Source organism: Amphiura filiformis, chromosome 16 (assembly GCF_039555335.1).
Source record: "Amphiura filiformis chromosome 16, Afil_fr2py, whole genome shotgun sequence".
In the NCBI taxonomy this organism is placed as follows: Eukaryota; Metazoa; Echinodermata; class Ophiuroidea; order Amphilepidida; family Amphiuridae; genus Amphiura; species Amphiura filiformis.
This window is the reverse complement of record NC_092643.1, coordinates 22,553,729-22,568,774: the sequence shown is the minus strand read 5'-3', so window position 1 is coordinate 22,568,774 and position 15,046 is coordinate 22,553,729. Positions and strand designations below refer to the sequence as shown.

The window sequence follows — 15,046 nt, the reverse complement described above, 5'->3', positions numbered from 1 at the left end:
AGATTTGGCGATAATTGATCAAAAGTTTTTGGATAACTGATCAATTTTCACACAAAAAACATATTTTTTTCATACTGACATTGATAAAATTATTATTTAAAAAATATTTTTCCATATTTAGTAGAAAAATATTTATGTACGCTAAAAACTTGATGAAAAATACAAAATTAGGTGGGTCATAGTTGAAAGGTCAAGATTGTTTTGCACTACAGAGGTCATCATGAAATGACTTACTTCATGTACTTGGTAGCCTCATTTGACAAGTCAAAATTTTATTGAAAACTATTAAAGTTTAAATAATCATGGCAGGAAGTCGAGGAAGATCATTAGATTATATCAAACCAGCAGAACCTAGCTTTCTGAAGAAATTTAAGGAGCAAGTAGGATACAAAGAAGGGCCAACTGTCGACACAAAAGTAAGCTTTTATTTTTTTATTATGAAAATGTCTCATGAAATCCCGGGGGGTACTCAAGTTTGGTTTTGGTAGGGACGTGCCGCTGCGCTGAGATTTTGGAAGTAGACCCATAAATACACCAATTTTTCAAGAAATTTGGACCCATTGATATACCAAAAGTCAAAATTTTCGGCAGAATTTACCCAAAATTGTCTTAGTTTTTACAAATTTTCCCAAAATTTTGGGAAAATTTTGGAAATTTTGGCTAGATTAAGGAAAAATTGGGCTGTTTTCCGAAAAAATTGAGAAAATTTTGAAAAAAGGACCCATTCATAATTAGACCAAAATAGGCTTTGAAAAAGGGTCATTGATATACCAGAAGGCTGAAAATGCTACCCATGTTTTGCACGCCCCGTATGGTCATTTGTACTGAGTACCCCCGGCATGAAATAACATGAAATAAAGGGTTCACAAAAAATAACTCCCCCCTAATAACTTGACATGCATTTCGTTGATTTGAAAAATCTAAAAACCTGTGAAGTGTGAATAAAGGAATCCCTCCCAAGTTTTTTCCTTAAAAAATCTTTTTGTTTTGGCCAAAAATAATCACATTTTCCAAAAATGATGCTTTCAGAAAAAGTTGCACTTTTCCACATCCTATACATTTTTTGTACATTTTGTAGTCCGAATAATCAGACCCAGAACAAAATATTAATTTCTGACATGATCGTGTTCTGGGTCTGAACTGTTTCCATTCGAAATCTTGATGGCAAATTGGACAAAAGAAGCACATGGTCCTACTTCACAGTTTTTTAATCCCCTATTCATGTTGCGTGAATCACTCTATTGTGTGGACCATCCTTTTGATACTTGAGTATTTGGACAAGCGGAACAGTTTTGACAGACCTTTTGTCTTCCTCTCTGTTTGTAAACAAACGAGGAGGTCGAAATTGTCCTCCTCGCCGAATACGAAAGTCAGCGTAATAGTACGGCACTACCGTATACATTTTGGTGGTACTACATGTATGTACACCCTTTGATAAATTTGTGACTATTTTTGCATTTTTCTCAAAAACTAATAAAACACTGAGTAACAAAAGTTATGTATATTATAGGGGCAAGGAATCCAGTTACTACACTGGAATTTCAGTGACTCTAGTAGTTACAAATGTATTGATTTATTGATCAAATATTGGTTTTCCCTCATTTTTGACAGTAACTCCACAACTGTTGTCTGTGCTGAAATAAAAATTTCCAGTGCAGTAGTTGTTGTCCTTGCCCCTATAATATAGGCCTACATATCTTACTTGTCACCAATGCGCTATAATTTTTGAGAAAAATGCAAAAATAGGCACAAATTTGGCCAGGGGTGTTCAAAAACATTCTCGATATCAATGTTCTGATTTATTTAATGGTGTTTTTGTTTTCTTTAATTTCTATGTACATAGGCCTAGATACGATTACCCAGTCACCCATGCAATCATCTTGCAGTTATAGATGAGTTGACATGTGTTTACATTTTATACGCCCTCTGTTGGTCTGAGATCAAAACTGCCAGGCAAAAAACACTATAGTTTACATGGAAGAAGTTGATTTTTATTCATTAACTTTGGTTTCAAAGCAAATAATACTAAAAATGTTATCAAACTTGTTTACAAATGCATCAAGCTATACACATAATATTGCACAAAATTTCAAAGGTTTTTAAAAGTTGAGTTTTGAAAAGATTTAAATGGTCTGCCATAGACATTCCTGTGTTATTTTGCCTGGCTTGAAACAACGGTCTGAATGTAAACATGTGACATCATAGGTCAAACAATGATTACATGTACATGTAATTGACATGTACAGGGTTTTTCAAAAATGGTAAAATCAATTTAGGAGTTACAAAACATTTCTTTGCATAACTTAACATTCATTTTGTTGATTTGAAAAATTTAAAAACCTGTGATTAGAGGCATCTTTTTGCTACCCTACCAAAGTTAAATCCCTTCTCAAAATATTTTTGTTTTGGTCAAAATAATCACATTTTTCAAAAATGATGCTTTAAAAAAAGTTGCGCTTTTCACATGTACAAAACTTTCTCGGTATCAATGTTACGATTGATTTAATTGCTGTTGTTTTTTCCTTCACTTTTTGTCTCTGAACTCTTAGTCACCCATGCAACCATCACGTACATGTAGTGCAAAATAATGATTTGTTGAAGCTAATTTTGACATAAATGAAGATGTTGAAAAGTGCAACTTTTTCTGAAAGCATCATTTTTAGAAAACATGATTATTTTTGGCCAAAACAAAATGATTTTCAGACGAAAGAAAGTTGGGAGGGTAGAAAAACAATTCCTTTATTCATAGGTTTTTAAATTTTTCAAATCCACAAAATGTATGTCAAGTTATGCAAAAAAATGTTTTGTAATATTAGGGGGGGAGTTATTTTTTGTGAACCCTTTATTTTATATGATGATGATACATTATTAGAGCATATTAGGCTGTGCAATAATTATGAGCCCTGGGGAGGGTACAATTGGTGGGGGGCAAGAAATTTTTGGCGAGCGAAGGGGGAAGTAATTTTGGCAAGCCGAGAGATGGGGGGCAAGCGATTTTTGGCACATATTCATGGGGCGCCTTTTAATATTAAAAACGCTCTAATAAGGCTGCGCCTACGGAAACGCTTAAATATGCAAATTTTCTTGCTCGCTGCGCTCGCAACATGTATCTAGACCATTTATTAAAGCTACAGGTCCAAGGTGGGCAAAGAATTTTGGGTAGCCCAAGGGGCCAAGCGATTTTTGGAAATTTATACCTCCTATACGGTACCACCTTAGTCTGGGCTTGTTTTGAGTTCACAGCACACATAGAGTGATCCTGGTTCACAGAACTTACACAGTGTATTCAAGCATTATTCTTGGAATTTATCTAGCACCTAGTCCAAAACATTGACTGTCCTAGATTAGAAGCAAACTGCCTGACCAAAATGATGGAATTTTAACCAAAAGAGGAAGACAAGAAACCTATTATTATTGTAGTCCTAAAAGATGGCGACTTAACTCAAGATGACCCCTGATGACATTGAAATTACATTTTAAATTTTTGTTTTCATTTATCTTATCTTTTCATTTTGAATTTCTCAAACTTTTCAGAGAGAGACTCCGAATTTAGATGAGCTACAGGATAAACCAGAAGAGGATGATGAGAAACCAGTTGTTGTAGTCCTAAAAGATGGTGACTTGACTCAAGAAGAAGCAGATACACTACTTACAGAAAACAAGAGCCACAGCAAACAAGGTATTTTTGAGGTTATAGGAAAGCCATGATTTCTCCATAATACGGAAAAACAGAAATTAACCTTCTTTCTCGAAATTCATGGTTTGCTCACAGAAATTTGAAAATGCCACGAAATATTGTGAAAAACTGCAAAATGTCTACCTTTTGTGTTGATTGCAAAATAAAACAAAGAAAAGTGATTAGGCCAAACAAAAAAAAGGTTTGTCTCAAGCTTTGCGCGCGCATTTGTAAAATCGTGAGATTTGAAAAAAAAGAAATGCAGTAAATTTTTTTATTTAAAAAAAAAACAAATTTGAGCTTTGTTTGAGACAAACCTTTTTTTGTTTGGCCTTATTTAGCAGTAACCAACCATTAAACAATCCATTCTAGCATTAATTCTAGGCCTTCAATGCAAGACTCTGGCCATACTACAGTAAAGGGAAATCATCCAATTTGTAACACGGAAAAATCATGGCTTAAATTATAAGGAGACAGAAAAAGAAAATCATGTTGTACAGGTGGGCGGTGGGTCGAGCAGGATTTTTTTTTTCAAATGACCCATAAAAAATAGCCATTTGAAATATCTGAAGAAAATTACTTTTGGGGGGTACTCACTTTGCCTCACTTGCAAAAGTAAAAAGCTTTTACAAAAAAAAACCACAAATGCAAATATTGGGGTCGCTTTAGCCAGTAGAACAAGATTTTCTTTTATCGTCACCGAAGACCATTTTCAATGTGTCCCACAATGCACTGTTACAGGATCAGGTGTTCAGTGGAAGAAGTTCCTATCTGCAATAGCTTCCCTTTAGACTTTTGACACACATAACACCGACAGCTGTTGCAGACAGGGCCTTCTTGCATTCCAGAAATTGAAGGTACCCACCCCCTCTAAAGAAGACATGGGATTCCCAAAACTTTTCACCATTTTTTGCTCTGGGAACCCCCCCCCCCCCCCCAAAATGGTCGTTATTTTCCCAACCCTAAAGACGACATTGGAAATTCCCAAGAAAAAGACACCTTTTTATTTTAGGCTTGGGAATTCCCAAAAATTTGGGCAAAAATTTGCCTGTCTTCTTTTGGGACACTGGGAATTCCAAATTTTTTAATCATTTTATTGTCAAAATGGGAATTCCCATTTTTTTGGATAAAATTTTGGTCTGGGAATTCCCAAAAATGTATGGTACAAACTTATGTGTCTTCTTTAGGGGTGTCATTCATTTCTGGAATAGCCCATGAACCCTCAATAATTTGTACACAAGCTCATTTTTAGTGTACAAGCTTACATTATTGTAGTTTAACAAGGTCATATGAAATGATAAAGTGAAGGGTAGTTTGAAAAGGTCTATTTGAACATATGGAAGTTGGTTTTTTAGGGGTTCACAGTAGTGTTCAAACAGAAAGGAGGGGCTGTAAGTGATTGGAAATGTGAAAGCCAGTTTCTTTCATCGTTTACGTAAATAATCAATGAAAAACATGTAGTGTATGCCCCAGGAGTGGTGGCACCTCAATATAAAGTTGATACACCACCAGGTTGATACAGGTGTATTGAGACTTTGGTAAGGGGCATTCAGTGAGAGATACAAATGGGGTTTTTTTATGGGTTCATTTGGTAATATAGAACATAACTATGGTATTTGGGTGCATAGAGAGTCAAAATCAGGCCACAGAGAAGCCTATATTATTGAAATTACTATAAATAGCTTCAAATGGCTTTGTCATTTAAAAACCCGGTAAGAAATTAAAAGCAGGTGCAGAATGGAAGTTGCCATTCAATTTGAAAAAAATAAGTGGTCTTTGGGTGACAGTTGCAAGGAGAAATAAAAGGGTCTGCGCTGTGGGCAATAAGAACATGGGTTTGGGAAAAAAAGGGTCTTTGGAGTTTTGGTGATAGATACTGAAAAGGGGGCCTAACATACATATCACCTCACCGCGGTTGTTTGATGGCATGTAAAACAAAAGTCATTTTTAAGAAAAGTTGAACAATGATGGCGCTATTTATCTAAAATCTTGTTTGCATCTTTACAAGGGGGGACACTTGTAAAATGATATTAGAACATCAGCAAACAGACTAACAAATGACAAGGGGATTTTCAACAAAAAAATCATGAAATGTAAGGTATAACTCAAATTATTTGGCTAATTTAAATTTAAAATATATGTATATAGCGCCCTCAATTTGCACATGAATATACAGTCTATAGAATTAAAATTACCACAAAAAAGCAGAAAAAGGTGAAAAATTTGATATAGAAACAAAATTCTATGTTAAAAATTGCTACAAAATGTATGTGTACACAATATACAGTGTATTAGTGTGACAGCTTTTGGTATTATTTAGGTCTAGAATTGAACATTATAATAATGTTTTGTTAAAAATATAAATAAATGATCACACCAATCACGTCACGTCACTGGATGAATCGTAAATGCTCCCATTTCCTTTTCAGTTTGATTTATACCTAGTTGCTGTGTATTTTTCTTTTTCCATCAAACAGATGAGGAGGAGGAAGACTCGCCCCCAGCAGATGGTAGGATCGTGTTCAAGAAACCAGCCAAAAGATCATCAAGCGAGCAAGCATCAGATCACAATGTTACCTCAAGTAAAAAGAAAAAGAAAAAGGACTCGGATAAAGAGAAAAAGAAACACTCGGGAAAGAAGGTTAAGAACTCCAGTTTGTTGTCTTTTGGAGAGGATGAAGAGGAAGAAACATGATGAAACATGATGGTAGGACAATATGTCTCCTTATATGGACAATCTGTTACCTTAAGGAGAATATCATGCCTCTTCTACCAAAGGCACGGCAAGCACTCCATCAAGATGGTGGTAGGCGGCGTTCTAGTAGCCCAGTGTCAAGTCAATGGGAAAAACACCCAAGATCCGACCTAATATGTTGACACTTTTATTGATTCTAAGGATGGAAGCACCCAATTTGGCTGAGATAAACCACTTACCAGTTATCATTTTCACTTTCCTTTTAGTCCCCCCCCCAAACAAAAATATTGAAGCCTCTGACATGGGAGAAGAAAAAAAAGCTGGTTTAGATTCTACATGTAGATATTACTAGTGTAGGGCAAAGCGGTGGAGTGATCAATATATCGGCTTGCCGCTGGTCACCACTAGCGCAAGGCTCCCGCTAGCCTTCAAAAACTATGCATCCGATCGGACGCACAATTTTAAAACCTGGTCGGAAATGTGCGTCCCACAAAATTTTTGTGCGTCCGTACATGTATGTTAATGTGTTGGACAACAGGGAATACAATTTTACAAAGCCCGATTGCCGGTATTGCATCGCAGTTTGATGCAAATATTTGACTATTTCCTTTCAGATTCCTGATGAGATTTTAAAGATTTATGTAAATATTATTGTCAATAACAAATTACGTGAATACAAACTTGCTGACAATGTACGATAGTTTAAAAAGTTGTATTTTCGCTCTCGTGTTTGAAAGCTTATCACGTCTCGCTGCCGTAAGAATTTTCCAATTTTCATTCAGACATTGACTGTGACCCGGAAGTGTTGCAAAATGGGAGTGGTTAAATGTGAAAGGTCAATAACTCGTTTACTGATTGGTTCATTGGTTATGAATATTAATTAAGCTTTATTAGGAGAATTAGGAGTAATCAGTCAACATAATTTTCGCGATTTTTTTTTGATGACGAAGTTGGTAAGCTTATAATCACTCATTTTTGGGCTGAATCAACTTGCGTCCGACTGGACATAACGGGTTGATGAAATTTGTTGAACATTGCGTCCAGTAATACAAAAATGCGTCTGGACGCAAGAATTCGCGTCCAGCGGGAGCCTTGCGCTAGCGTTTCTGGTGCGACTGCACAGTGAAGCAAAATCATCTTCAAAGCAGCAAGAAAGTATGAAACCAGCATTAGCTTTTCCCTAAAATCAAATTGGGGATTTAGAGCCAGAAGGCCTTATCTGCATTAGCTGCCCTATGTAAAATTCTTTATTGGGTACTTCAAAAAAATATGACACCTTGCAGCAATTACAGATGGGACCTTCTTGCAGTACCCCCTCAACATGTAAAGTGACAAACTTCCTGTTGGTTTTTACAATTGAAGTTGGACATTGAAGTATTGCACTCCTGACAATGGTAATATGGTATATAAAAGAAAGGAACTCAAGTTGTCTGAATTCTGTTCTGGGAAATAAATACTTCCATTTCCATGTGGCATGCATGGTTTGTAGTTTACAATACATTATTGAAACGTAAATGCTAAAGTAATACAATAAAGTGTCTGCTGATGTAAGTTCAATGATTTCTATTCCATTGTTGGTACATATTTTAATTTTTTTTTATTCAGACCGTATTACTGTATGCATGTGGTAATTTTCATGTGGTGCCCATGTGCCATACATGTATTTGAAATAGGAGTACTGTTAAGTACATTGTACTTCATATGACACTATCTGATTCACTCAGGCAAAAATTGGAAGTGGTTAAAGGCCCTTTCAGTTTGAGACAAGAATACCAAAAGAGATCGGAAGCACCGGCGAAATCTATTGTGAATAACTGAACCGTGCCAACTCACGTCTGCTTAATAGCGTGGGCTAGAGACAAAATATCTGTAGTAAAGATTTTTACAAAATTTGAGGTCTGATCTGTGTTATCGATACATTCATATTTCATATCATTAAGCACAAGTTTATCATATTTTGATGTTATACACAATTTGTAGCTAAAATGTAGAAAAATGACTGTAATATCGAAATTTGACAAAAATGTAACAAACTTGTGCTTCAAACTACATTATTATTGAGACATCATGATTTTTAACCATTGCAATGCATTAAGGAAATGGGCAACTTTGAATTTACCTAAGTTTTTGCATTAATTTGTAGTTTTTGTCCAAAAATATCACTTTTTTATGCCTAACCGGACATTGCACACAGCGATGAATGGGCTCAGGCTATGCTTACGATCTCTTTTGGTATTCTTGTCTCAGCTTTCAGTGATCCCAGCTAAAGTGCAAAAAAAATCAAAATTGTTTATAAATTGCCTAAAAGTGAAGGATAAGTCATTAAAATTGTTATTAGGTACTTTTGAAATAAACAAATTTGGCAGAAAATTATGAAAACAGCAGTAGGCCTATTGTTAAAGTTGAGGCCTCATTCAAAATACATGTAGCTAATTTATATACAGTGTCAGTATATAAATTACAGATTTCATGCAAATGCCCTAGTTTGTCTTAAATCAGGCCCATACGCAGGGGGTGCGGGGGTGCGACCGCACCTCGCCAAATTTGCAAAAGTATATAAAAAGTCCCAAAATTTCCGAATTTGCGGTAAGCGCCAGCAAAAAAAAATCAGGTTTTTTACGCTTTTTTTTTTCAAAAAGGTCCAAATTTGGAGAAGAAAGTCCACTTTTCACAAAATCGCCCCCCCCCCTTGGAAATAAAGTCCACTTTTTCAAAATCAGCACCCCCCCTAAAAAAATCCTGCGTACGGGCCTGTCTTAAATACACGGCTTTCGGCGGAACCACTAGCAGGCTATGTTAGCACATCTTTGACAATGACAAAGGTACCAAAATCAGAATTTTTTAGATTCTTATGATATCCGGATGAGCAAATCACTGAATGGGCCTTTACAATGTAATTTAAAATAAAGGTTGCCAAAAAAAAGAACAGGGATGTAAGTTTTCAGGCTTTTGCCTGAATTCAGGCTTTTTTGTAGTGCAGATTTACGCAATATTTTTATTTTCAGCCCGTTTTAGGGCCATTCTGGTCATTTTCACACTGTTTTCGAGGCTTATGGGCACAGGCTTTTTGTCAAAAGGGGACTTTCATCCCAGATAGTAGAAAGCAAGCATTTTTAAATGTGAAACTTTACAAGTAAGATGCTACAAATGTATATGTTTAATAGCATTACAACTTACAAATCTTACTTTATGGGCAGTATTCTAATATAACTTAGTTTTGACAATTGCCAATTATTTGCTGGAGTGGATCAGATCATGTCATATTTTCACTTACAATGAAAATGAGCTTGAAGTAGAAAAAATGGATAACTATAAATAACAAAATCATTGAATTTTAAAAAATGAATTGGATTCAAAATGTTGTTCATGTTATGAGCTTGCTACTTGCAAAAAGTATGGTAAGGCCAAGTAAAATAAAATACAAGTTTCTCGTCCCCGCCCGCCTCCTTTTTGGCCGCCGCCTCCTTTTTGTCTCGCCTGAATGTTCAGGGAGAGACTTAGTAATCACTATGGTGTGTGTGTGTCCGTGTGTGTTCGGAAAAAGCTTGTGAACGCGTTATCTTGAGAACCGTAAGAGCTATGATGATGCCCGGGGGGGGTACTCAGTACAAATGACCATACGGGGACGTGCCGCAAATATGGGTAGCATTTTCAGCCCTCTGGTATATCAATGGCCCCCTTTTCAAAGCCTATTTTGGTATATGAATGGGTCCTTTTTTCAAAATTTTCTCAATTTTTTCGGAAAACAGCCCAATTTTTCCTTAATCTAGCCAAAATTTTCAAATTTTCCCCAAATTTTGGGAAAATTTGTAAAAACTAAGACAATTTTGGGTAAATTCGGCCGAAAATTTTGACTTATGGTATATCAATGGGTCCAAATTTCTTGAAAAATTGGTATATTTATGGGTCTACTTCCAAAATCTCAATGCACGTCCCTACCAAAACCAAACTTGAGTACCCCGGTGATGATGAAACTTTATAGGGGGTAGCATGACCAAAGAGTGTCGACCTGATTAGATTTTGAGCGCAAAATATGGTAATTAAGTACCTAATTTGCATAATTTATGCGTAATAAGCAAAATACCTTGTGAACAGATTATCTGGAGATCCGTATGGGGTACAGTGACGTAACTTGGTGGGGAGTAAGCGTGGCCAGATGTTCTCGACCTGATTAGATTTTCAGCGCAAAATATGCTAATTAAGTACCTAATTTGCATAATTTATGCGTATTTGATGCGTATCAAGCAAAAAACCCTTGTGAACAGCTTATCTGGAGATCCGTATGGGGTACAGTGACGTAACTTGGTGGGGAGTAGCGTGGCCAGATGTTCTCGACCTGATTAGATTTTCAGCGCAAAATATGCTAATTAAGTACCTAATTTGCATAATTTATGCCTATTTGATGCGTATCAAGCAAAAAACCCTTGTGAACAGCTTATCTGGAGATCCGTATGATGTACAGTGACGTAACTTGGTGAGGAGTAGCGGGGCCAGAGGTTCTCGACCTGATTAGATTTTGAGCGTAAAATATGGTAATTAAGTACCTAATTTGCATAATATATGCGTAATAAGCAAAATACCTTGTGAACAGATTATCTGGAGATCCGTATGGGGTACAGTGACGTAACTTGGTGGGGAGTTGCGTGGCCAGAGGTACTCGACCTGATTAGATTTTCATGAGGTCAAAGGTCACATACAAGGTCAAAAGTCAACTGAGGTCACCAAATCTTTTAATAATTAATTTTCAACTGTGCATCACATATCCCAATAACAGCTTGATCGGTCATGTAATTAAGGAAATATGACGACTTAAAGATAGTCGCTTTCTTTGTAAAGTATAGCAAAGTAGCACTTTCAATGAGTGATAACTCGTAAAGGAAGCATCTTTCTGTTTTGATTTATTTGATGAAATAGTTCTTTGGTATTGCCAAAGTGGATTTTTCAGCGCAACATACTTTATCCAATTTCGTGAGGTCAAAGGTCACATACAAGGTCAAAGGTCAACTGAGGTCACCAAATCTTTTAATAATTAATTTTCAACTGTGCATCACATATCCCAATAACAGCTTGACCGGTCATGTAATTAAGGAAATATGACGACTTTAAGATAGTCGCTTTCCATGTAAAGTATAGCAAAGTAGCACTTTCAATGAGTGATAACTCGTAAAGGAAGCATCTTTCTGTTTTGATTTATTACTTTGATGAAATAGTTCTTTGGTTTTGCCAAATTTTTGGAAGGTCATTACGGGGTCATCCGAGGTCACTCAGGGGTCATCTGAGGTCAAGTTATTAAAAACTCGTATGGGCATGAAACTTAATGGGTACAGTCAACTTTTCAAGGCAAATTTTTGGAAGGTCATTTTGGGGTCACCAGGGGTCATCTGAGGTTAAATTAGTAAAGACTGTTGTATGGACATGAAACTTGGTGGGTACAGTCAACATTTAAAGCCAAATTTTGGAAGGTCATTTCGGGGTCATCTGAGGTCAAATTAGTAAAAACTGTTGGATGGACATGAAACTTGGTGGGTACAGTCAACATTTAAAGCCACATTTTTGGAAGGTCATTTTGAGGTTACCAGGGGTCATCTGAGGTCAAATTAGTAAAAACTGTCGGATGGGCATGAAACTTGGTGGGTACAGTCAACATTTAAAGCCAAATTTTTGGAAGGTCATTTTGGGGTCACCAGGGGTCATCTGAGGTCAAATTAGTAAGAACTGTCGTATGGTCATGAAACTTGGTGGGTACAGTTACCATCGGCCAGATAATCGTGCCCAGCCGATAACCGCTAAATTCATTTACCTCTCTACCAACAGTTATCGCAAAAGCAGGCGGTCACAAAAGCAGGCGAGACTCGTGGTTCGAGAACCGCCTTGTTTTTACTATTTACTATTAAAAAAAAAAACAAAAAAAAAAAATCGATTTTTTTTCCAAAGTTTTTAACTGTTTTTCCTACCCTTCCCCAACTCTAACCAGTGTTGTAGTCGAGGACCTCATGTCCGAGGCCAAGGCCAAGGCCAAGGACTTGGTGTCCGAGGCCAAGGCCAAGGCCAAGGACATGGTGTCCGAGGCCAAGGACAACCCTCCGAGGCCAAGGACTTTTGTCTCCGAGGCCAAGGCCAAGGACCAAGGACTTTCATAATAATGAACCATACTAAACCACGCCCAATCGGGGGTCATATTGTCGCCAACATAAGGCAATTTTATAGACCACTTGACATGAATGTTTATCAACAACGGCGAGGGATTGGTCTTTCGATATGCTCGAACCAACCGCTTCACTGTTCAATGGCTTTTTGTGCTATCTGAAATGTGGTGGGAGATTTAAAATACACATGCCCTGAGCAAACTACGATGCGCACGCACACTGCAGGGCAAAGAACAATGGAAAGTGCCATAATGCATGCGCATACTGCCGGGCAATGACGTCACATGTCAAGTGGTCTATGCACTTTAAATAACGCTGCACAGTAAGCATATCTATAGAACTTTATAAAATAAACATGCTTAAATGAACTCTTTATCCTAGTTTCAACCAACAAAACCCAACTTGTTCATTATATCGATTTGTTTCTTAGTCTTAGAGAACAACCCAAAAGTTTGATGAAGTCCTATAAACGGAAGTCCTTTCGCTAGAACGCTAACCCCTCCACTCTCCCTCTAACGCAAGTGTCAATTATCAAAAACTCAACCTGTATGCATAGGATACAGTGCCATCGCTATGGTGGATGGGGGTGCGACAATGCTAGGATATTTTCTTCGTACCTTTTTTGGCACGAAAAAAATAATAATTAGGACTTGCTTGATTTTCAAATAAAAAAGAATCAGCTGCTTACAAACAATGACAAAATTAACTTACAAATTACAGGTTGCGAGTACTCTACACTATATTGATTTTAAATCATTTTGAAGCAACCACTGTAAAATTTCAATATTGTAGGCATACTTCAGAAAATACTGAAATTTCATATTAAATCCTTAAAGAACAACTTTGACCGATGTTTTAACGACTTTTTATACAAACATAATCTGACTTTTGACCCCCCTAATGGAAGGACTTTCGTTAATAGGACTTTTGGGTTGTTCCCTTATCTAGACAAGTATTAAAGATTATAATATAACACACTTATGTGTTTGATCCGCATTTAATTCTGTGAGCTGATGAGATTAACCCAAAATAGATGAAATTCATTTGATCACAGTTAGGCCTACCCGGTAATCGAAACATGCCCTACAGTAGTGTCCAATGAGTTTCTTAAAATATCTAAAGAACCTCTTGTGTCTATTCGATATTCCTATTTTAGGAATCATATTAGCTGAGTGGAATTTTTATATAAAACCACATATTTGGCCTCCATGTGCATGTTTTGCAAAGAGCAAATATGATAGTTAAGAGTGTACCAAAATATTGACAAACTGTTTTGTATCTCAATCAGGTACAATAAAAAGCTATCCTTGTCATGTTTCTCTAAATAGTTTTAATTTATAACTAAACAGCAGATCATGAGATTGTACTCTTCCACTCTTTAAACATTTGCCTGCATTTTTGATGATTTTGCCTGTCCTTGTCCGGTCCTTGTTGTCGAGGACCAAGGACTTTGAGGTTCGAGGCCAAGGCCAAGGCCAAGGACTACACGTCCGAGGCCAAGGACTACATGTCCGAGGACCAAGGACTTCAAAACCTGTCCTCGAGGAGTCCTCGAGGCCGAGGACAGTACTCGAGGACTACAACACTGACTCTAACCCACCCCAAACCTTACTACATGTATACAAACCCACCCAAGCCCAACTAGCCAAATACCCTTGCCCCAACCCCCAAAAGGGAATTAGGGGTAAAATTGATTTCACCCCAAAATCGGACCTATATTTAGCTCTTAAACTTAGTAAATGCATGAATACGAATATATTATATTAATAAAGTTTCAATTACTTTATTTAGCCTCATCTCATCAAAATGGCAATTTTTATGGCTAATTATAGGAAGGAGAAACCTTTCACATAATTTTGGAAAAAGCTGTTGCATGTAAGAAAAAAATTCTTACCCAGAAGAAAAAAGCTTTTGCACTCGAATGTATTTTTTTGGTATTTTTAGAATTTTAGAAAAAATTTTAAATTTCCAAAATTATGTGAAAGGTTTCTCTTTTATTTTGTTAGCGATGAAAATAACAATTTCGATGAATTGAGGCAAAATAAAGTAATTAAAACGTTAACACATTCATGCATTTTAAAACATTAAATATAGGTCCGATTTTCAGGTGAAATCAATTTCTCCCCTAATTCCCTTTTGGGGGTAAGGGCAAAGGTTTTGGATTAGGTTAAAGGTTAGTTGGGCTTGGGTGGGTGTATATTTGGCGTGGTGTGGGTTAGAGTTTGTGTAAGGGTAGGAAAACATTTTAAAAAATGTTTAAAATTTTTTTTAAAACAATGTTCAGTATCGGATATAAACCAGGAAATTGGGTAGGCCTATATCGAATATACCTATTGTCAAGCTGAACAAATGTACATTTTCACTGTTTCTGAATTTTGAAACATGCTTAGCATAGTTAGCAAGTGGACTAAAAATTATACAAATCATTTGTTTGGTCATACATCGCATCACATCAGTATACTCAAATAGCACAATATCAGTGATTAAATTATACATTGAACAGCCATATTTGGCATGGTGGCCATCTTG

The 15,046-nt window shown here is 36.5% G+C and overlaps 1 protein-coding gene across 1 annotated transcript; it reads left to right on the top strand.

Moving 5' to 3' along the window:
- The first annotated feature begins 243 nt into the window (after positions 1–243).
- LOC140135736 (uncharacterized) lies at positions 244–8,885 on the top strand. Its single transcript, XM_072157337.1, has 3 exons — positions 244–416; positions 3,535–3,679; positions 6,154–8,885. The coding sequence occupies exons 1-3, from the start codon at positions 303–305 to the stop codon at positions 6,369–6,371; spliced, it is 477 nt and encodes a 158-aa protein (XP_072013438.1). The 5' UTR covers positions 244–302; the 3' UTR covers positions 6,372–8,885.
- The last annotated feature ends 6,161 nt before the right edge of the window (positions 8,886–15,046 follow it).

Bases quoted from the DNA above. Each gene is read 5' to 3' on its own strand.
- LOC140135736 (XM_072157337.1), top strand. From the start codon at position 303: ATGGCAGGAAGTCGAGGAAGATCATTAGATTATATCAAACCAGCAGAA. The intron at 417-3,534 runs GTAAGCTTTTAT...CAAACTTTTCAG, and splicing joins GGCCAACTGTCGACACAAAA to AGAGAGACTCCGAATTTAGA. The intron at 3,680-6,153 runs GTATTTTTGAGG...TCCATCAAACAG, and splicing joins CAAGAGCCACAGCAAACAAG to ATGAGGAGGAGGAAGACTCG.